The sequence below is a fragment of the Glarea lozoyensis genome (genome assembly GCF_000409485.1).
Source record: "Glarea lozoyensis ATCC 20868 chromosome Unknown GLAREA13, whole genome shotgun sequence".
NCBI lineage: Eukaryota > Fungi > Ascomycota > Leotiomycetes > Helotiales > Helotiaceae > Glarea > Glarea lozoyensis.
Genome location: NW_007360987.1, coordinates 229,306 through 253,097, shown reverse-complemented (window position 1 = coordinate 253,097; position 23,792 = coordinate 229,306). Strand labels below are relative to the sequence as shown.

Genomic DNA, 23,792 nt, shown 5'->3' with positions numbered 1-23,792 from the left:
GGCCAGGATGCTGGTGGTCCTTGCAAGGTATATATGGCTGAGTAAGCCGATTGAGCATTCGTAGCACTCATCTCACACCTTCTTACTCGCGACAAAAGTCCGCCAGAGATAGATAAGGACTATTGAAGGTATGTATAATGTAAAATCTGTCTTGTGGCATGTATCTAAAATATTTTTTATGTTCATGTAAGAGTTGGGGCCATTTGTCTCCGATCGAGCTAAGCGAGGATCCAGGACCAGGTGGGCCACGTGACTTTCGAGTTTATATGGAACAATCGACTTGGAAATTTGAAGATGAACAAAAGCGCGTAGATTAGCTACGAGGAATTAATTTTTATTAAAGATTTTGGCACAATTTGATTATTAAACAAAAGTTATTCGTTTCCAAAGGGGAGGAGTAAAAATGCGGTTCTCCCTTATAAGCATGTTGGAGTGCGATGGCCGCAAGTTTTATTATGCTCTCAACACAGTCAGAACACCAAAGCCTTTTCTTTAGACCTTTTAAACACCTCAAACGCCTCTTCGATGAAGATCAACCTGAAACGCCCAAAAAACCTCTTGAATCACTCCAAGAGGACGAAAAACAACCAAAGAAAAGACTGTCTCAACCAAGCCTTCATAATCCCAGACAGTAATGACCACTCTCTTAGCCATATTCCCACTTTGCACTCTTAAATGTGTAATCTTCTTGATTCAAAGCCCGGAGAGCCGAGCCCCTCATTTTCGCGACTATTGACACGCGTCCAACACGTTGCCGCCTATATAAGAAATGACGACCGTTGCCTCGCACCAATCCGCAGCAAAATATTACCACCGATTATTGTGGCGGTGTCTGCGTCGATTCCACCTGGTGTATTTCCGTTTAATTTGATGACCCGTTTTGTATTTTCATGTCGGTATGGAACGACAATACCTGTTTGACAGGTGAAAGAGGATTGTTGTGGATGAACTGCAAAGTGTTGTGAAGCGCGTCTAAGAGGCTAGTCGCGACACTTTCTGATATATTGGCAGGCAGGTAAGATAATCGTATTTCGAGCTCACTACCGCGCTGGATTGTAGTAATTCCAACGTCAATTTCCCACAGAGGATCTTTGATCTCCATTTCTGAGATGCTATACTCAACACCACGCATTGAGAAAATAGAGGATTCCGGTCCGCTGGATATGTGGTTGAGGGCAGATGTGAAGCGGGTCGAGGCAGGCCAGTCTGTACACTCACGCAGAATTTCACGAAATCCCAGTTGAGAATGCTGCATACTTTGTGACTGTTGATCACGCACGTTGTCTAGCAAATCCTTGATTGTCCATTGCTGTTCTAGCGTGACTCGGAATGGGATGAGAGTGACGCAACAGCCCATTGCGTCCATCAGAGATGAATCAACCGTGGTTCGTGTTGAGACAGTGTCCGCAAACACGACGTCATTAACTCTCAAAAATTGACTTAGAACGAGAGACCATGCTGATTTTACGAGCATTGCGCTAGTTCTGCCTTCAACCATCAAATCGGGGGTCTCGATAGTGCGAAACAGATCTTGATTGACCTTCGATGGATATTGGCCAATCTTCTTCGCCGATAAGTTGATTGCAGGCATGGATGATCCTTTTAGCAGGTCTCGCCAGTAGTCATAGGTATCGGCATTTATGCTTTGCCTCTGATTGTACAAGAAGTCGGAGAACTTAGCTTGCGGCCGAGTTGACCCACCCTCATACAGTGATCGAAGATTTTGCCAAATGGAACCCATGGAATGAGCATCATATTCTGCATGAGTAAGACGGAGGAGGACCCGATGTTTCAATGTTGCAGTCTCTCGAATAATTGCGATTTGAGTGAACGGTCGACCCAAGCCAATGGGTTGGTACATGTCCCTGCTGACTATATCCTCTGTGACAGCCTCGATAGTTGAATCAGTCTCGTAGATCTTGATTTCCGGCTCAAAATAAGCTTGAATAACTTGAAGCAAATTGCCTTGATCGAATACATAACCTGTACGTAATGTATCGGTGGCCTGGATCAGCTCAAGACAGCTCTTCTTGAGCGCTCGTGTGTCGCATGGGCCATTTCCGTCAAGGAGAAAATGAGATGTTCCAGATTTAGGTGCCGCCAAAGCTGTATCGATGATCGATGACTGAAAGTCAGTAGTTGGGAGGATATCAACAATGTCCTGTATGGCACATCCAACGACGGAACTTGCTATTTGTTGAAGAAAGTCGTCAATGTCATCCGTCTTGATCAAAGAGAAAGGGGCGTGACCATCTTGACCACCATTGAAGTTGTGAGCTAGTCGGTCGGTCAATACTACTGCCAGATCTGAAAGACATGAATGCTGGAATATATCGTTAACTCTCAGATTGAGATCTTTCGAGTGAGATGCAGCAACAACACGCATTGCAACCATAGAATCACCACCAATTTGAAAGAAGTTGTCGTGTGCCCCGACCTGATCTGCAGGAATACCAAGTGCCTCAGCCCAAAGTGTCTGTAATTGTCGTTCCATGGTAGTAGATGGGTTCACTTTAGATCCTCCACTGGCAGAATATTGTCGCAGCTGTTGACTTGACAGAGCTTCTAATAACCCGCGCAGTCCCTTTCGATCGAGCTTGCCGGACAAATTTCGATCTAGATTGGTAGTGGGTATAAACGCTGACGGTATCATATAAGATGGTAAAACCTGGTACAAAAGCCCCCGCAAACGTGCGAAGTCATCGCGTAATGCATCTGTTGGTGCCAGTATTTGCGGCCCAGGAGTGTTTTGCGAGCCGTGGCAATGCTCGCTATCTTTTGCAAACTCGATTGCTGCGATCAAATTCCTTTTCTCTTCTTTGGTATCTTTTTGCTGTATCAACTCCACAGCTACCAATTCCGCTCCTGGCGTGTGCTTAATAATTTGGAGTTCGATTTCACCAACCTCAACTCTCTGGCCTCTAATTTTTACTTGTAAATCCCGCCGCCCAAGATAAATCAGAGATCCATCCTCATTTTGACGGACAAGATCTCCAGTGCGGTATACTCGGCGATTCTCTAAGCCTAGACGCTTGGTGAACTCAGGATTAATTATGAATGAATCACGAGTCATCTCGGGATTGTTGAGATAGCCTCGTGCCAAAAGGGGCCCTTCGATGAAGAGTTCTCCGGGTGCTCCAATAGGGGAAAGCTGAATATGATCTGGCTGCGTGATCCAAGCACGCGTGGCTAACGGATAGCCAATATTCGAAACCTGGTCGGATCTCATCATCGGCTTGGTGCAAGTGCTCATAGAGCCTTCCGTAGGTCCGTAAGCGTTGTAGATATCCGCATGACCTAACCAAGTACTGACCACGTCCGCGCGTACCGGCTCACCTGTCAGTATTAGTGTGTGTAGCGATGGCACCTGTGAAGGTGAGATTTGTCGGGCCACAGTAGACGTGAGCATGGCGACGTTGACATTTGCTGTAGCCATGAATCCGGGTAAGTTGTTCATGCGAGCGTCCTCTGATGGGACGCAAACACATCCTCCAAATACTGTCGTGGCAAATGTATCGGTAATAACATTGTCAAATGTGTAGTTGGAGAATTGCAGGAATCTTGACTTTTGATTCAATCCTAGCCAGGATCCCTGTGCCCGGAGACTTGTCGACATTGTAACATGGTCAATGATCACACCCTTGGGAACTCCTGTGCTTCCTGACGTGTGTATCAACCAAGATGCATCACTCGGTCGGACGCCAGTCGAAGGAGCTTTAGTTTGAGCTGGAAGCTGTTTGAAGAATTTGGAATCCACAGTCACTAGAGTTAATGATGTCTCGGTGTAGAGTTGATCAAGCCGTTGTCTTTGTTTTTCGTCGACAATGATGACAGATGCTTCGGAGTTGCGCACAATAGTCTCGATCCGCGCGAGCGGGTGCGATGTTCCTAATGGCATTATGGCAGCTCCTGCTTGCATGATTGAGAGCATCGAGACAGGACCCCACTTCGACTTATCCATACAAATTCCTATGTTGCTCCCTGTATTCACTCCAAGAGCAACAAGGTGGTGTGCAAGTCGCGCAGAGCTCTTGAAAAATTCTTCGTAGGTAAGGTCGCCATCCCACGCACTTATCGCTAACGCCGCAGGACTTTTCTTCACTTGCGCCTGTACCATTTCGTGGATACATTTATCCACATTGGGCGGAATAGTCGAGTTCCATGCCAAGACTTGTTGTAAGTCTTCTTCCCCAATCGCCACGATTTCCTGGATTCGATATGATCTGGGCGATTGGGTGAGAATCCGCTGAACTACACAAGCAAAGAAATCTATAACACGTTTCAATTGCGCAGAAGAGATAACATCCTTGTCGTAATGAACATCTACCACGATCTCATGTGATGCGAGCTTGCATTCAACGGTGAGGCCATAGCTGTTGAAAGGCTCAATGGGCATTGATACAGAACCAAGCCCTGGAAAGTCGAGTTGGACATTACTATCGCTGTCAGCAGCTGGCTGGACTACCAACAGATTGCGCAAGTCTATGGCAGGTCCCAGGTCTGGTGCCAGCGCCTTGATCCCCTGTAGCCCGGTGTGTTCGTAGTCAATCATTCTAACGGCTTGTTGTTGGACTGTGTCTAGGAACTCGGCAACTGTTTGCATCGGATCTACAGATATCCGTAATGGCACTGTGGTGATAGTTGGAGCTGGTATATCCTCAATTTGCCACACTGGAGCATTCCGGCCTGATACTGTCGCAGCAAAAGCCACGTCGTTGTGGCCTGCGTATTGACTCATGACCAAAGCCCAAGCAGCGCGGATAACGTTGGACATAACCACACTGCCCGAATGATGACTATCAGGGAGCGTGATAGCACGACTAAAATTGTCTCGTGGCAGGGGTTGATAGTCAGAGCGTGGTAAGGATGGCCAGTCAGTAACGATATCGCCTTCGAGTTCGTTTCTCCAGTACGTTGCGGTATCATCATTACCAGGGCGACCAAACTGAAGATATCGGATGAAGCGTGAGAATGGAACAAAAGACTGGGGGCTACCATCGTTGTAGAGATCAAGAAGTCGTTTACCAAGCGAGCGGAGAGTCCATCCGTCATATAAGGAATGGTGAGAAGTCCAAACAAAAAATGTCTCCCCAGATGGCTGTTTAATCAAGCCATACCGCACTAATGGCTTCCCAGGAGACATACCGGCTCTGCGATCAGCTTGCAAATAGTTTTCCAAATCCGTGCCATGATGCCAATCGATCCTGTCATTGACCACAACTTGAAGGCCGTGAGGCGCAACCAAGAGCCGAGTGCGAAGAATATGAGCTTCACTAGACAAAGCCTGCCAAGCCATCTTGAACTTGAGTTGATCCACTGTCTTTGCCAGGGTGTACACTTGACGACTAACGTAAGCGGCAGGCTGTCTTGCAGTAATAGCCATGAGCCCTTCCTGTAGCGGCGTTGAGGGGTAGACGTCCTCAATATGGCTAACAGCGACGCCGCATTGCGCTGCGACTTCAGTCAAAAGCCTTTTCCGCTCCTCGGTACTACAGCTAGCTGCCTCCTCCCAAAGTTCGAAGGCCATTGGATCCTCCTGTATCTCAGTGTTGCGTTCAAGCGAACGATTGCTCAGGGTATTTACTAAATCAGCAAGCTGAGGGTGCTGAAATATGTCTGTGACAGTGAGTTGAAGTTCATGAGAGTATGCCGCTGCCACTATGCGCATTGCTGTCACGGAGTCTCCACCTAAGTGGAAAATGTTATCAGTCATGCTGATAGTATCAGTACTAATGCCGAGTGCATCAGCCCAAAGGCCTTGAATCAGTCGTCCTAAATCGGTGTCCGGAGCCTGTTTTGTATCTGTGCCACCAGGTAGGTATTGTTGCAAAGCGTCTGGTGTCAGACTGGCAAGAACTGCTTTGACGGCTCGTCGATCAAGTTTATTCGAGGCATTGACCGGCATTTGAGCCACAGGTACGTAGAAAGTCGGAACCATGTACGATGGCAAGACTTCGCTGAGTGATTGGCGTAACTTTTCGAACGCGGTTTGAAGTTTGGGCGTCGGCGATAATGCCCCAGAAGCAAGAATGTCGGGGTTATGAGAATGCTCACTCGTATCCTTGAAGTCCATCATAGTTACAAGACGGGTCTGCTCACTGTGGCCGCCTTGCTCGATTTTCTCAACGGCAACTGTGCGAGCACCAAGTAGCTTTTTCTTGATTTGATATTCAATCTCGCCAATTTCTACTCGTTGACCACGGATTTTAACTTGAAGATCTTGACGACCAAGATAGGTAAGTGTACCATCTGCGTTTTGTCGCACTAAATCGCCAGTTCGATACATACGACGTCCGGAAAGGCCTAATTTCTTAGTGAAGCCAGGATCTGTCACGAAGGACTTGTTTGTTTGCTCTTTGTCATTCAAATAGCCTCTTGCCTGAATCGGACCCTCAATTAGAAGCTCCCCAGGTGCACCGATGGGGCAGAGAGAGTTGTAGTCGGTAGTATTTGTAACCCAAAAACAGCATGACAATGGCAAACCAACATTCGATGCTTGACTAACTTCCTTGACGGGCTTGCTGCATGATGAGTTAATTGAACACTCGGAAGGACCGTAAGAGTTGAAGATAGTAACGTGTTGCGACCAGAGTCCCACTGCAGTCGGAGTGACGGCTTCACCAGCCAGGATCATGGTCTTCAGGGACGGAAGTTCTTCTGGCACAAGCATTGACGCAACAGTCGAGGTAAAATTTGCGAAGTTCACATTCATGGAAGCCATTGCCTTAGTGAGGTTGTTGACGCGATCATGTTCTGATGGAATACAGACGCAGCCACCCTTGGAGAAGGTTGTAAATATGTCCTGTATAGCAGCGTCAAATGTGTGAGCCGCAAACTGAATCGTGCGGGTGTTAGTATCCATTCCGAAGGCAGATCCATGCGCCTGAAGAGCGGTACTTAATGCTCTGTGCTCCAGCATAACTCCTTTAGGCTTCCCCGTGCTTCCAGAGGTATAGACCACCCAGGCTAGATTACCAGGGGTCACCTCTACTTGCAGCTTTTGTGTCTGGTTCTGCTTTTGGTTCTGGCTTGACAGACGCGCTATGAGCTTGGCATCGACACATATCAACGAGGTATGCAAATCAACCAGCCTCTCTCTTTGTGTGGCGTCGACTAATACCACGCTTGACGCAGAATCTATTAAGATGCCTCTGATCCGAGTCAGAGGGTGAGCGACTCCTAGAGGGACAACTACACCGCCAGCGTACATCACCGCAAGCATGGCGACCACAGCCCATTTCGACTTGTCCATACACACGCCAACCTTTTGCTCCGGTCCTACACCCAGCTCATGTTGAAGATGAAAGGCGAGAGAAGTGGCTATTCGCGAGAGCTCCCGATAAGTTAAATCTCCATCCCATCCACAGATCGCAGGGGCCATGGGTCGAGCGGCGACATGGTCGTCTACTAAATTATGTACACATCGCTCGGTGTGCGATGGCACAGTTGCGTTCCATTCCAATATTTGGCGTTCGTCGTGTGGGTTGAGCTGAATACTCTGCAAGGAGAAATCGCTGTATTCCGAGTCGTGGAATTTTTGGACCACATACTCGAACTGGTTGAGGACTCTCTTCATATGTGGGGCCGATACGATGTTGACATCATAGCGAGCCTCGACTTCAATGTCATCCAATCCTGGCGTGCATTCGAGATGGATGCCAAAGCTATCAAAATCTTCAAATGGCATTGGCAGAGCCTCTAGCCCTGGGAAGTCAATGCGATGATCACTTTCCTCCGCAATTTGCACCACAAGAACATTGCGTAGTTCCAAAGCCATTGCTGCTTCAGGCACAAGGGCTTTGATATTTTGCAATCCCGTGTGCTCGAAACGAATCATAGCTGTTGATTGTTCCTGCACTTCTTGAATGAATTGTCTCACCGTCATGCCAGGTTTGGCTTGCACTCTGACAGGTACCGTAGTCAGGGTTGGACCAGCAATTTCACCTATTTGCCAGACGGGGGCATTGCGGCCAGAGACAGAGGCTGCAAATACAACGTCCGGATGTCCTGTATATTGCGACATAAGTAAGGCCCATGCTGCTCGAAGTATGTTAGAAGTCAGGATATTTTTGCTGGTAGATCCTGCAACTCTGATCGTCTTCCTGTCCCGATGTTGTGGCTTTGGCTGGTAATCGATACTAGGCAAAGATGGCCAGTCAGCCATTATGTCGCCATGTAGTTGCTGACGCCAGAAGGTTGCCGCGGCCGACTTATCACTTTGAGTCAGATAATGAATAAAACGCGAGTATGGTACGGATTGAGGCATTTGGTAGCTGGAATTGTCGATATTGTTGTACATCTCAACAAGCCGCTGACAGATCGAACGCATAGTCCAGCCATCGTAGATACTGTGATGAGCTGTCCAGACAAAGAAACATTCGCCAGTGATTTGCTTGACGAGACTATACCTCAACAGCGGCTGGCCAAGGGAGATTCCCTCGGCACGGTCCTCGTTCACATACGCGTCAAGGTCGGTACTATGTCGCCATGCGATTGTGTCGCGAAGTACCACTTGCATCGACTGACCGTTCTGCGTGATCACGAGTCGAGTTCGCAGAATTGGAGTTGCATTGGCCAGCACCTGCCAGGCTCTCTGAAATTTGCCCAGCTCAATCACTGTTGTGTCGAGTGCGTATATTTGGCGGCTCACGTAAGCAGCGGATTGCCTTGCTGTAATCGCTATCATACCTTCTTGGAGCGGCGTGCAAGGGTAGATGTCTTCAATCTGGTTCACAGTGACATTGCATTTGGATGCGATGTCTGCCAGCAGCGTATTCTCGTCTAACACTTTGTTCGTTGCGCGTGGCCAGAGAGCAAATGGTTCCGGATCCGAGTAGAATACCTCATTGCTGTTTTTTCGTCCATCCAAAATTACCGCTAACTCGGACAAACGAGGGTAGGCGAAGATATCTGCGACGCTCAGTCCCATTTCACGAGCTTGACTCATCGCGACAATACGCATCGCAGCAACAGAGTCGCCTCCGAGCTGGAAGAAGTTGTCATGAGCACCCACTCCGTCCACGCTTATGCCTAGAGCTTCGGCCCAAAGAGCTTGTAGTTGAAGCTCCACTTGAGTTGACGGTAATGTTTTAGCTTCTCCATCCAGATATTGTTGGATTGCGTCAGCAGGTATAGCTTCTAGCATGGTCCTCAGAGTTTTGCGATCAAGCTTGCCCGAGATATTGCGAGGCATTTCAGCGATAGTTAGATATGCCGATGGCACCATATATCCGGGGAGGACTTGAAACAAAGTTCCCCGGAGCTTGATGAAGGCTTCCCGTATTGCTTCAGTTGGTGCAAGCATACCAAAAGACGTGACATCGCCAGTGTGATACTGACTTCCATCCGCAAATTCCACGGCGGCAACCAGGACTGGCTGGCTTTGCGTTCCCAGCTTCAGTAATTCTACAGCTATAGTACGAGCCTCCGAGATATGCTGCGAAATTTGGGACTCGATTTCTCCTATCTCGACTCGCTGACCGCGTATTTTCACTTGCATGTCACGCCTTGCGACGTAGACTAATGAACCATCGTTCTTCTGACGCACAATATCGCCAGAACGATACATTCGAGTCCCAAGTGGTAGCTTAAAGTGTGTTGTGAATGCCGGGTCAACGATAAAGGCAGCGCTAGTCTTGCTTTCATCATTCAAATAGCCACGGGCTAGTTGAGGGCCCTCAATCAGAAGCTCACCTGGAGCTCCAATAGGAGCTAGCTTGTGATAATTCTCGATATCAGCTACCCACAGGCGCGTTCCGATAGGAAATCCAATATTATGGAGCTCGTTTGTATTCTTGGTTGGGCCGGCGGCGGCAGAGAATATTGAACATTCTGACGGGCCGTAACAGTTGAACAGGTTGACTTCTGTCATCCATGTACTTACGACATCAATTGTTGCGGGCTCCCCTCCCAGTACCAGAGTATGTAAGGTTGGCAGGTCCCTTGGAGAGAGCAAACTGGCAACGGTATACGTCATGGCAGCAGAATTAACTTTTGTCAAATTCATGAACTCCATCAATTTATATTTGTCCATCCGGTCCTCTTCAGAAGGTATGCAGCATACTCCGCCCCACGAAAGAGTCGTAAAGAAGTCTTCGATTGTGCCGTCGAAGGTATGGGCTGCGTAATTGAGTTTCCGTGTATGATGGCCAAATCCATATCTAGCACCGTGGGCTTTGATACTTGTGCTCAGAGTACCGTGCTCCGAGACGGCTCCTTTGGGAGTGCCCGTTGTTCCTGAAGTGTAGATAACCCATGCTGCGTCCATGTGGTTGACTGGGGTCTTAGGGGGTTGTGTCCGAGCAGGTAGGTAATGGTACAGATGATCTGAATTGACCAAGATTCGCGTAGGACTTAGTTCAGCTAGGCGCTCGTCTTGGCTAGCGTCCACAAGTAACACGGTAATCCCCGTGTCATGGATAATAGTATCGAGCCGCGTTATGGGATGAGTAACCCCTAATGGAACGACAACACCTCCAGCTTTGAGTACTGCTAGCATAGCCACCACTGCGAACAAGGACTTTTCCATGCATACACCCACCATCTGATCAGGGAGAGATCCAATGCCAAAAGAAACGAGTTGGTGTGCGAGTCGATTAGCTAGATTGTCTAGTTCACCATAGGTGAGCTTTCCATCCCAGGCTTGAACTGCCAAAGCCGTTGGGCGTGCCAGTGCCTGCTCTTGCACGAGCTCGTGTATACATTTAGTGACACGCTCAGGTACAGTTGCATTCCATCTTGAGATCTGCGTTTTATCTTCGGAATTAAGCAGATTTACATCTCTTAATTGTTGTGTCCTAACTGACGGATCACATAATAGTCCAACAATGTACACGAACTGATCTAGGACCCCGTTCATGTAAGGGGTTTCAACGACGTTCTCATCGTAGCGTGCTTCAACAGCAATCTCTTGTCCCAACGTGCACTCAATGTTGACTCCATAGGCGTCAAAGTCCGCGATATCCGATGGGACAAGTTCAATTCCAGGAAAGTCGAGATGTGTGTCACTCTCAGCCGCAGGCTGGATGACGAGAAGGTTTCGAAGCTTCAACACGGAATCGCTTAGTTCTGGGGCAAGCGACTTGATCACCTGTAGACCAGTGTGTTCATGGTTGATCATCTCAATAGCTTGCTGTTGAATATTTTGCAAGAAGTCGCCCACGGTCTGCGTGCTAGTATGGTCCAAGCGGAGTCGTATAGGTACCGTGGTTATTGTTGGAGCACAAATTTCAGCCACGTCTCTGACTGGTACATTGCGACCAGACAGGTTAGCTGCATAAACTACATCGTTCTCACCAGAGTATTGGATCATGACCAAACCCCAGGCTGCTCGCAATATGTTTGACATCACGATACCTTGGTTCTCAGTACGAGGCAATGAGATATGCTTTCTGAGCAAGTGTCGTGGTCGGGGCTCGTAATTGGGTTGAGGAAGCGAAGGCCAATTTGCGGTTACTGATTCTCCCCTGAGCTGTTCACGCCAGTATTCGATGCTATCCTCAATATTTATTTGAGTGAGATATTGGATGAAACGTGAATAAGGAATAGATGTAGATATATCTTCCTCTTGTCGGTAAAGACTGATGAGTTGACGGCACATCAAGCGAATGGTCCAGCCATCATATATACTGTGATGTGCTGTCCAAACAAAAACCTGTTCGCCAGAAGGTAGTTGAACAAGACCGTAACGTGATAGCGGCTGACCCAGTCTTATACCTTCCTCTTTATCCTGCTGGATGTAGTCCTCTAGATTCGAGCCATGTCGCCAGGTGATCTCATCCCGTACTACTACTTGCAATAAAGAATCTGGTCCAACAACAGCACGTGTTCGTAATATATGTATCCCCGCCACCAACTTGCGCCATGCCTCTTTGAAGCGAGATATATCGATTTGATCAGACAGGACATATGCTTGACGGCTGACGTACGCAGACGTTTGACGAGCTGTAACAGCTAGTAGACCCTCTTGAAGTGCCGTACATGGATAAATATCTTCAATATCGTCGACAGAAACATTGCATTGCTGTGCAATGGCTTCAATTTGTCGTTTTTGCTCGTTCGAATTGTCACTTATCACAGCCTCCCATAACGAGAACGGTTCTGGATCTTCGTCCATGACGTCGAAGTGGTTTTTTCTATGCTCAGTCATCACAGACGCCAGGTCCGATAATTTTGGGTTTTGGAAGATATCCGAAACCGTTAACTGCAGTTGGTTGGTTCGTGTTGTTGCTGCTACAATTCGCATTGCTGTGACTGAATCGCCGCCAATTTGGAAAAAGTTGTCATGGGCGCTGATGTTGTCCATCGGAATATCTAGAGCTTCAGCCCATAGAGACTGAATGACCTTCTCCATCTTCGTTGAAGGTGTCTCCGATGGCAAGGTTTCGTCAATCATATATCGTGCTAGGTGATCAGATGGTATCGCTCGAAGCAGAGCACGTACGCCAAGTCGATCGAGTTTGCCGGAAATATTTGTAGGCATCTGCACCACTGGCACAAAGATTGCAGGCACCATATAGGACGGTAAAAGTTTGGTCAGCGACTGGCGAAGCTCATTGAAAGCGGCTCTTAGTTGAGGAGTTGGAGCTAGCGTTCCAAGTGATTCTAACTCTCCAGGGTAGTGTTCGCTGTCACTCTTGAAGTCTACAATTGCAATCAGACTTATGTTTTTGCCATCCTGCAGCATAGCGACGGCTGCCGAATGAGTCCCTGGTAATTCACAAACAATCTGATATTCGATCTCGCCAACTTCTACACGCTGGCCTCGTATTTTGATCTGATCATCACGTCGACCGAGGTATATAAAAGAACCGTCCTCATTCTGACGCACCAGATCTCCTGTACGGTATATGTGCCTGGCTGAGGGCAGACCTGTTTGTTGCTTGGTGAACGCTGGATCATTGACAAACGATTCTTTGGTTCTCGCTTGATTAAGGTAGCCACGAGCCAACAGCGGCCCTTCGATCAAAAGTTCGCCTGGGGCACCTATAGGGCAAAGTTGATTGTGATTGTGTAGCTGCGTCACCCAATGTAGTGTAGACATCGGAAATCCAATATTGTCTGCTTGATCAGGACTTGAAAGTGGCCCGTTGCATGTACAGACCGAGCCCTCAGATGGTCCGTATGTATCGTAAAGTGCCACTGAATTCATCCATAACTCGACAACTTCTGGTTTAACTGCTTCCCCGGTCAATGCTAATGTCTTCAATGATGGCAATTCAGCGGGTGAAAGCATCTGGGCTACGGTCGGAGTGAGACTAGCAAAATTGACTTTCATCTCCCGTATCGCTCCTGGTAGGTTGTTGACACGGTCACTCTCGGATATAACACAAATACACCCACCATAGATCAGGGTCGCAGACACGTCAGAGATGCTGACATCGAAAGTAAAGGGTGTAAACTGTAAAGCTCGTGTCTCGGCTGATAAGTTCATTTTCTTGCCTTGTGTTCTCATGCTTGTGCAACAACCTCCATGTTCTAACACAACGCCCTTGGGAGTGCCGGTACTACCTGAAGTGTAAATAATCCATGCAGCGTTTCGAGATACCACTCCAGTCACAGGAGGCTCTGTGTGGACTGGTAGGGTCCTCAGCAACGCGTCATTTACTGTGATTAATTTTACATTTTGACTGAGAGCGGCAAGGCGCTTCCGTTGATGTTGGTCGACGAGGATCAGATCGATAGAAGCATCTTCAATAACAACATCAAGTCGAGGCAGAGGATGTGTAACGCCAAGGGGAACAACAACTCCGCCGGCAAAAAGAATGGACATAATCGCAATGATAGCCCATTTCGATTTGTCAATACACAGGCCTACCTTCATCTCGGGGCCAATGCCTAGACTGATCAGCTGATAGGCGAGACGTATGGATTCATCAGCTAGGTCGCTGTATGAGAGTTCGCCATCCCACCCAGATACGGCTTCTGCTTGAGGTCTGGCCATCACTTGTTTATAAAACAGCTCGTGAATGCAACTATCCACCCGAGGTGGTAGCATGGGGTTCCACTTCATGATTTGTTCTTGATCTTCAGGAGCGATAAGAACAAGCTCATTCAGCCGGTGGAGTGTGGATGTGGCATTACCGCATAGCTGCTGCACAAGGTGTGCAAATTGCGCGGAGATTCTTTTGATCGATGAAGAAGGTATGACATTGTCATCATAGCGGAAGTCGATTCTCACTTCGCCGTCCGTACCGAGCGTACACTCAGTAAGCAATCCATAGCTGTCAAAATTTTCTTTTCCCTGTGGAAGTGCTTCAATGCCGGGGAAATGATCAGCCGCTCCTCGTTCTTCAGCTGTTTGCACTACCAGAACATTTCGAATGTCCAATGTCGGACCGAGCTCAGGGACGAGAGCCTTGATGGCCCTCAAGCCGGTATGCTCGTAATCTATCATTTGTGCAGCCTGGTTTTGGATAGCGAAAAGAAATCCAGCTACGTCCTGAGTCCAATCGATTTGGACGCGAACTGGCACCGTACTGATGGTAGGTGCGATGATACTGTCGACTTGAGAAATAGGTGCATTCCGACCTGACACTGTCACCGCAAAGACTACGTCACTATGACCGGTGCGCTGTGCCATAACGAGAGCCCAAGCGGCACGAATGACATTAGAGATGGTCACAACACTCCGAGACTCAAACTGAGGAAGTCGAAAGATTTGCGTCATTTCATGCTGTGGCTTTGGCTGGTAGTCGATGCGAGGGAGCGGAGGCCAATTTGCCATAACCTCGCCTTGGAGCTGATCAGCCCAATAAGCTGCACTTTCCGCCGCGATTACCTCTTTCCGAGCGAGATAGCGAATAAATCGTGTAAAGGGCGCTGTTGGTAGTAGGCTTCCGTGGAAATAGATACTTGCAAGCTGTTGATACATGAGAAGAGCGCTTGTGCCGTCGTACACACTATGATGAGCTGTCCAGACGAAGTAACGCTCTTCACTGTTTCGCTCTCGAACCAAGCCCATTCGTACAAGTGGTTTACCAAGGGCAATGCCCACGTCGCGATCCGAAGCCATGTAATCCTCTAGATCGTTACTATCCCTCCACGGGTCACATCCACCCACCACAACTTGAAGAAACGACTGCGGTCCTTCACTAGTGATAATGCGTGTTCGCAGAATCGGAGTTGCGTCTGAAAGAGCTCGCCAAGCTGCCTGAAAGCGATCTAAATCAATAGTATCTGCAAGCTTATAAACTTGGCGGTCGATATATGCTAATGGCTGTCGTGCTGTGATGGCCATAAGACCTACTTGTAACGGTGTGCATGGGTATACGTCCTCGACGTGGTTGACAGAGATTCCACATTGCTTGGCAACCATCGTCAGTTTTTCTTGTTGCTGCTCTGATCCGATTTGCGGCTCCAACCACAGCGAGAATGGTTCCGGGTCTGCCTCTACTTTTTTGTCAACAGAGCGCTTGGCGAGAAGTTCTGCTAGCTCAATCAATCGTGGATGTTGGAACAAATCCGCTACTGTCAATTGTAACTCGCGAGCCGATTCTGTGGCAACCATACGCATGGCAACGACCGAGTCGCCACCAATCTGGAAGAAATTATCGTAGATACCCACCTGGCTAAAGGAAAGGCTCAATGCTTCAGTCCAAAGAGAATGAACTAGGCATTCTTCTCTCGTGGAAGGCGCCACTTTGTGATCGCTAGCTGATAGGTATTGCTGTCGAACATCAGGCGTCATAGCTTGCAAAAGGTCGCGAACTGCACGGCGATCGAGTTTGCCATTTACATTCATGGGCATGTCTACAATTGGAACATACATGCTCGGTAGCATGTACGACGGCAAGACCTGGAATAACGCTCCTCGTAGCATTTCAAATGCAAGCGACAGCGAAGGAGTGAGCGTCAATAACCCCGACGAAGTCACTGGTCCATTGCGATACTCACTATCCTCGGTAAACTCGATCACCGCTGTGAGGATTACTTGTGATCCGTTGCTGTCTTGCTCGAGTAGTTCTACAGCCACAGTCCGAACTTGAGGATGTTGTGCAATTTGAAATTCAATTTCGCCAACTTCCACGCGCTGCCCCCGGATCTTGATCTGCGTATCACGTCGCCCAAGATGCGTAATAGACGAGTCCTCATTTTGCTTAACAAGATCTCCTGTCCGATACATGCGGGTTCCGGGTGCTAAACCAAACTTCTGAGCAAATCTGGGATCCGAAACAAAGGCAGCTTTCGTTTTCCTGGGGTCGTTGAGGTACTCTCTTGCTAGCAATGGACCCTCAATAAGTAATTCTCCAGGGGCTCCAATTGGACACAGTTGGTTATAATCCACATCGACGACCCACAGTCTTGTGCCCATTCCTGTGCCAATGACTGCCGATTTGGTAGAATCCGCTAGGGGTTCTCCACAAGAGGAATGAATAGAGCATTCTGAAGGTCCGTAGGCATTGAGAACTATGGTGTGGCCTAGCCACTGTTTCACGACATCCGCCTTGACCGGTTCGCCCACCAGAGCTAATTTTTGCATCGAGGGCACTTTATGAGGGTCGATAAGCCGTGCAACAGTGGAGGTAAGGGTGGCAAAAGTGACTTTCATTTGGCACATAGCGGTTGTCAGATCGCTCATGCGATCGTTCTCGCTTGGGACGCAAACTACGCCGCCCCAAGACAATGTAGTGAAATAGTCTTGGATACAGGCATCAAAAGTATGCGCAGCGAATTGCAACATCCTGGTACTTGTTCCCATTCCAAATCTAGCACCGTGGGCTTGTATACTGCTGCAAAGGGCGACATGCTGTAATACTACTCCCTTCGGCTTGCCAGTACTACCGGACGTATAGATGACCCATGCGGCATCGTCGGGATTGACGCTACCTAGTAGCTCTTCCTTTTCAGCAAGAACAGGCAATTTCTTCAGAATATCAGCGTCGACTGTGATCAGTCTAACGCCTTGAATGGAAAGTCGATCTCGCTGCTTCTCATCCACCAAAATTATTTGTGTGTCGGTATCATCGACCATCGCCTTGATACGTGCTTCTGGGTGGTTAACACCCAGAGGTACCAATACTGCTCCAGCCTTTAATACCGCAAGCATCGAGACTCCTGCCCACTTGGATTTATCCATACAAATGCCAACCATCCGCTGCGAGCATGCTCCAAGGCTTGTCAGGTATCGGGCTAACCATGTAGCTTGCATATCAAGCTCAGCGTACGTGAGATTGCCATCCCAAGCACAGATAGCTGTGGCATTTGGACGAAGTTTAGTCTGCTCCTGTACCAGTTCATGTATGCACCTTTCGACGCGAATAGGGGTGGCCTTCGACCAGTTCGCGATAGCTTCCTCATCGTAGTCACTCAGCCAAGACATTTCCTCTAGACGATATACACTGTTGCGAACATCAAGTAGTTGTTTCACAACATGCTCAAATGTTCTGATTGTTCGCTTAAGCTGTGGAGTAGCGATAACATTTTCGTCGTATCGGGCTTCAACCTTGACTAATCCAGATAAAATGGAGCACTCGATTGTGAGTCCGTAGCTGTCGAAACCTTCTAGATCGACAGGTAGTGGATCTAGCCCTGGAAAAGCGGTGCCATCTGTCTCGGAAGCAGGTTGAATGACAAGCAGATTTCGTAGCTCCAGACTTGAATTGAGCTCTGGAACAAGCTTTTTGATTACTTGCAAACCCGCGTGCTCGTAATTTATCATATCCGCCGCCTGCTTTTGTACATTTTGGAGGAATTGGTTGATAGTGAGAGGTTGTGGACCGTCTAAGTGGATTCTTACTGGTACAGTGGTGATTGTTGGTCCCGTCATTTCCGTTATCTGCGAAACGGGAGCATTGCGCCCTAAAAGAGTGACTCCAAAGACTACATCGCCCTGTCCCGTATACTTGCTCATTGTCACACCCCACGCAGCTCGAAGCACACTCGGTAAAAGCGAATTTACCCGATCGTTCATTGTGTGATCCGGCAGGATGATATCGCATGTATAACGCTGCTGCGGTCTCGGTTGATAGTCAGCACGTGGTAACGGTGGCCAGTTGGACACAACTTCTCCTTGAAGCTGACTTCGCCAGTACTTTTCACTTGCGGCGTCATCATGGCGGATGAGATAACGGATGAACCGAGCATACGGTATTGTGGATGGTATTCGCTGATCAAAGTAGATATCGTACAGATGCTGATACATCAGAGACACGCTCCAGCCATCGTACACACTGTGGTGGGCGGTCCAGATAAAGAATTGCTCGCTAGAGTTCCGGACGAGGCCGAATCGCACCAATGGCTGACCCAGTCTCATACCAGACTTTCTATCTTGGGCAACATAGTCACTCAAGGTGCCCGAGTCTGCGCCGTACTGCCACGTGATGCTGCCACGCACAACGACTTGCAGCGACACATCACTGGTATCTAATCCTGCTAAAATGCGAGTTCGGAGGATCGGGGTTACTTGAGCCAAGGTTTGCCACGCTTTTTGAAATCGAACGACATCTAGAGTAGGCGCTAGTTTGTAGATTTGACGGCTCACATACGCTGTTGGCTGATGAGTAGTAATCGCAATAAGGCCTTCTTGGAGAGGTGTACAAGGGTAGATGTCCTCAATGTCGTCCACTCTGATGTCGCATCGTGTAGCGATAATTGCAAGTTCTTGGGCTCGCTTCGTGCTATCAAGACCATCGACTTTGAACTTCGCCCACAAGTCAAACGGAGCCGAGTCTTCTTCTTGAACCCCATCCTCGACCATTTGTAGTCGTCTCTGAATCACAAAAGCCAAATCCGATAATTGTGGGTGCTGAAAGACGTCGGCAACAGTCAGCCGCAAGCGGCGAGAAGCCTTCAATGCCACCATCCGCATTGCCGCTATAGAATCACCGCCAATGCGAAAAAAGTTGTCGCTTAGCGCTATGTCCTGTGGATTGATAGCTAGCACCTCTGACCACAGACTCTGGACCTGCTTTTCTGCGTCGGTAGACGGGGCAGCCTTCGGTCCGTCATCAGCCATGTAGACCCGTAGTTCGTCGAATGACATAGAATCGAGTTTTGTCCGCAAGACCCGTCGATCAAGCTTTCCAGATGCATTCATCGGTATAGTAGACATCGGTGCATACAACGTGGGAATCATATAGGCAGGAAGCACCTGAGAGAGCGCCAACTGCAAATCCTGGAAGACTGCACGGAGCGCATCGGTTGAAAATATAGTTTCTGTTTTTGTTGTTGTTGTGTCGAAAGCAGCAGGAGCGGCATATTTGGAGTCCATGGCAAAATTTACCACCGCCACAAGGCTGGCCTGCGTGCCTCGTTGCAACATCTCAACGGCCACGGTTTGAATCTCGGGTAGCTGGCGTGAAATTTGATACTCGATTTCACTTACTTCCACTCTCTGTCCACGAACCTTGACTTGTGTGCTATCGCAGCGCCCCAAGTACATAAGTGACCCATCTTGATTTTGACGAACAAGATCACCAGTGCGATACATACGACGTCCAGGACTCAACCCCAGCTGCTTAGTAAAGTCAGGGTCGATAATGAATGCTTTTTCCGTTTTTACCTCATCATTCAGGTACCCTCTCGCAAGAAGTGGACCTTCGATAAGGAGCTCACCAGGTGCCCCAATGGGACATAGCTGATGGAAGTTAGCTGCCTGCACAACCCAGAATATTGAGCTCATTGGTCCTCCGATATTTTGTGCCTCCTCAACATTTGATAATCGCTTGCTGTTGGACGCCACAATCGAGCATTCGGTCGGGCCATATGAGTTAAACACACTAGAGTGTCTTGCCCAAGTGGACAGAACCGAAGGCTTTAGAGCCTCCCCACTGAGAGCCAGAGTGGCTAATGAAGGTACCTGGGATGGACTTATAGTCTCCGTCACTGTGGAAGTGAGTTCTGCATAATTGACTTCCATTCGACTCGCAGCCTCTGCCAATGAGTTCATGCGCTCATCTTCAGACGGCATGCAGACACATCCTCCGGCTTGGAGAGTACTGAAAATGTCGCAGAGACTGACATCGAACGTGAAAGCGGCAAATTGAAAGGTTCGCGTGTATTTGTTGATTCCTACCGTATTTGCGTGGCCTATCAGACTGGTACAGAGCGATGCGTGTTGTAAAACCACTCCCTTGGGGGTCCCAGTGCTTCCGGATGTGAAAAGAATCCACGCAACATTCTCAGGCGTTACCCCAGTCTCAGGGGGTTTCGCTTCAGATGGCAAGGCTGCAATGAGCTCCGAGTCTACCACGATCAGAGTTGTCGCCAACTTAGCCAGCTCAGTTCGCTGCGACTCGTCAACCAAAACGATCCTAACTTTAGCCTCTTGAACAATGCCACTTGTCCTAGCGAACGGATGCGAAACACCCAATGGCAAGACCGAGCCACCTGCATATAAAATAGCTAGCATGGCGACGATGCTAAATTTAGATTTGCTCATACAGAGTCCTACTGGTTGTTCAGGTCCTAACCCGAGGCCAACTAGGTGGTGAGCTAAGCTTATGCTTTCTCTCGCCAAGTCAGCATATGTATATTTTCCGTCCCACGCGTCGACTGCGAGCTTAGCTGGTTGTATATTGACTTGATCTTGCACCAGATGGTGAATGCACCTGTCCACGCTCGGAGGAATATGCTCATTCCATTCAAGGATTCGTTGTTGATCAGATGTCTTGATCGTAGCCACATCGTTGACTGAGAGTTTGCTGACCGATGGATTGCACAAGCATTGGACTGTATATGTGAACTGTCCCATAACATCCCGTAAATGCATAGTATTGATGACATGATCATCGTAGTTGACCAGAACTTCAATTGACTGGCTTCCCAATATGCATTCGACATTGAGACCGTAGTTGTCGAAGTCTTCCATCGCTTCCCGTATAGCTTCGAGCCCAGGGAACTCCTTATAAACATAATCATCACTCTCGGCTTCAGGCTGTACAATGAGCAAATTCCGTAGCTCCAATGCAGTACCGAATTCAGGAAGCAGCTTTTTAATCGTTTGAAGGCCAGTATGCTCATGTTCAATCATCTTTGCCGCTTGGCTCTGGATCTCCAGTAACAATTCCGCGATACTCATGCTGCGGTCTATACGTATTCGGACAGGAACAGTAGTAATCGTAGGGGCAATAATATCTGCTATTTGTGACACCGGTGCACTTCTACCTGAGACGGTAACAGCAAATATTACATCATCGTTACCAGAATACTGCGCCATAACAAGAGCCCAAGCCGCTCGTAGGAGGTTAGATATCATAATCGTTCCTGGTTTGTACCCGTGTGGAAGATTGATACTACTTCGAAATACATGTTGCGGTTGTGGCTGGTAATTTGAACTGGGTAATGCTGGCCAATCTGCCATTGTATCGCCATGAAGCTGACTGTGCCAGTATCGTGTTGCAGCTGTAGAATCTTGCTCGGCAAGGTAGCGAAGGAACCGGGAGAAGGGTACCAGACGAGGAACGTAACTTTGCTGGTAAATTGCTAAAAGTTGTCGGTAAAGTAATAATGCGCTCCACCCGTCAAAAATACTGTGATGTGCTGTCCAAACAAAAAAACTTCCGGTTTCCTCTTGTATCCGACCAAACCGTGCCAGCGGCTGTCCGAGCATCATTCCGTCAGCACGATCCCGCGATAGATATCTTCCCAAATTCGATCCTCGCCGCCATAACAACTTTTCGCGGATTACCACCTGCAGTGATTGGCCACCAGGCCCCATGATTATTCGGGTTCGTAGACTGGCCACATTTGCAACTAGCGTCTCCCAAGCTGCCCAAAATCGCTCCAAGTCAATTTCGTTCGTCAGACGGCATACACGACGCTGCACGTACGCTGTTGGCTGCCGCGTAGTTATTGCTATCAAACCTTCCTGCAAAGGTGTGCAAGGGTAAACATCCTCAATCTCTTCGGTTTCAACACCGCATAACACCGCGATCTCCTCCAGTCGCTGCCGTTTCTCGATTAAATCTGAATCCCGGTGAGCGGTCCATAACGCGAATGGCGAAGGGTCATCGTCCTCCTGATTACGGCTGTAGCTGATACCAGTTTTGCCGTTGCTATGTTTTCCGAAGGGCCGAAAATTTGCTGTAGCGAACAGCCCCGAAATCGTATGTGTACTAATAACATCAACAGTCTTCAACTCTATGCCCCTCACCTCGCATTCCGTTACAAGCTTGATAGCCGATATAGAATCGCCTCCCAAAGAAACAAAAGAGCAAGTATCGTCTAACTCCTCAATATCGATTTTGAGGACTTTCGCGCAGATGGCCCTGAACTCCTCCTTGAATTTGCTTGTTGAATGGACCTTCGAATCAGACGTTTGAGATTCGAGCGAGATTCCATGGCCATTAGTATGAACACCATTCCCGTTAGTATGAGCCCCATTTCCATTAGTATACGTGCCATTTCCATTTATTTTTGTCGCACTTCCATTGGCATTAATGCCATTTCCAACGCCATCACTACCATCGCCGTTGATATTCGTGCCATGTCCATTGACATAATTGCCGTTGCTGTTAGAATCACGAAGTACATTCTTCGGACTCGCAGTCTGAGGTGATTCATTCCAGTTCATCTGCTTCTCCCCGTTTTCCAAGCTTCTTGATGGAGTCATAATCGTACAAGAGAAATCCTTAAAAACATTCAGTACACTCTGAAGGTCTCGAAGAGCAGGGCCCTCTTACCTCTATCTCAAGGCGTTCACAAGTTGTTGCGGTTGTTGTACAAGGTAAATTTTGTTACCAAAATCTCATCGGTGCTGCAAAGTGGTATCGCTAGCTTGTGTACCTTAGGACTAGGAGGTATGGCATCTGTTGAAACATCGCGCCTGTCTAGATGTTGAACAAAGTAAATCTAGGCCACAGTAACAATTATTGCGATATGACTAAGATCTAAACGGACCGGTCAGCTAAAGCTTGTCCAAAAAGACCAAGCGGTACATGGCAGGGTCGGTCTTCAACTCCCATAAGGAGGCTGAATATCAATAATTTTATGTGGCTCCACTGTCATCCTGGGTTGACGGACGAAGGTATAGGCCTCAGTATAAAGAGCAACTATCCTCCTCTCATCGTCCAGCCGATACCATTTCCGGGAGCTTTGGTACAAGCTCCCTGGGCCACTTTTGGCATGGAAAAAAAAGGAAGATTTGCAATCCAAATTCGGGCAAGCACGCGACATCTTCGCGTCATAGTCCTGTATCAACCGTCATGAAAACAGAAATAAGCAGCTGCTCTCTGGCTCTCACTTAAGTCGATATCTCACAGGGGGTGTAGAGATTCCTATCGTTGTGTAATATTGTAAGCCAGAATGTGGCAATTCACAGCGAAGCTCAGCGAAGCTGCGTGTTGTCTCGTCAGAACTTTGTCAGCTGCGCGTTTCGAGCTTTAGCCTACACGCGTCGGCGTTGGCGCTTAGTCATTTTAATCACGGGACTGGGCACGTGCTTAATTCCCTGGTCAGAAAACTGGCTGCCGAAGCGCGACGCGTCACGTCAACATCGCTTTGAACTACAACCTGGCCTTCCCTTATTTTCGCGTCCGACAGAGCTACATCGCAACTCTAGATGTTCGATTCTCTTTACCAGTCCCTCCTATTATAGGCACTATTCTTTTTACTACCGTTGTTCTTACTATTATCAGCGCTTTTTCCAGCAGATGCCCCGAGCTGTTACGTCTATAACACTGCCTCGAAAAACACTGGACAAGAGTAGTCAATTTTGTCAATTTCAGCTGAAGTAACGTAACACTAACCATGCCTTCCGTATCTGTGTGTAACGACACGAGTTTACGAGCACCAAGGAAATGGTATGTGGTTTTTCGGTGGCTTGTCCGGTACTACTAGGTCTGGCACCAAGC

General features: G+C 48.2%; 1 protein-coding gene across 1 annotated transcript; it reads right to left on the bottom strand.

Moving 5' to 3' along the window:
• Positions 1-862: 862 nt before the first annotated feature.
• On the bottom strand, positions 863-22,552 carry GLAREA_10035 (Acetyl-CoA synthetase-like protein; the record flags this gene model as incomplete). Its single annotated transcript, XM_008080085.1, has 3 exons — positions 863-10,744; positions 10,802-20,328; positions 20,383-22,552. The coding sequence occupies 3 exons, from the start codon at positions 22,550-22,552 to the stop codon at positions 863-865; spliced, it is 21,579 nt and encodes a 7,192-aa protein (XP_008078276.1).
• Between the last annotated feature and the right edge of the window lie 1,240 nt (positions 22,553-23,792).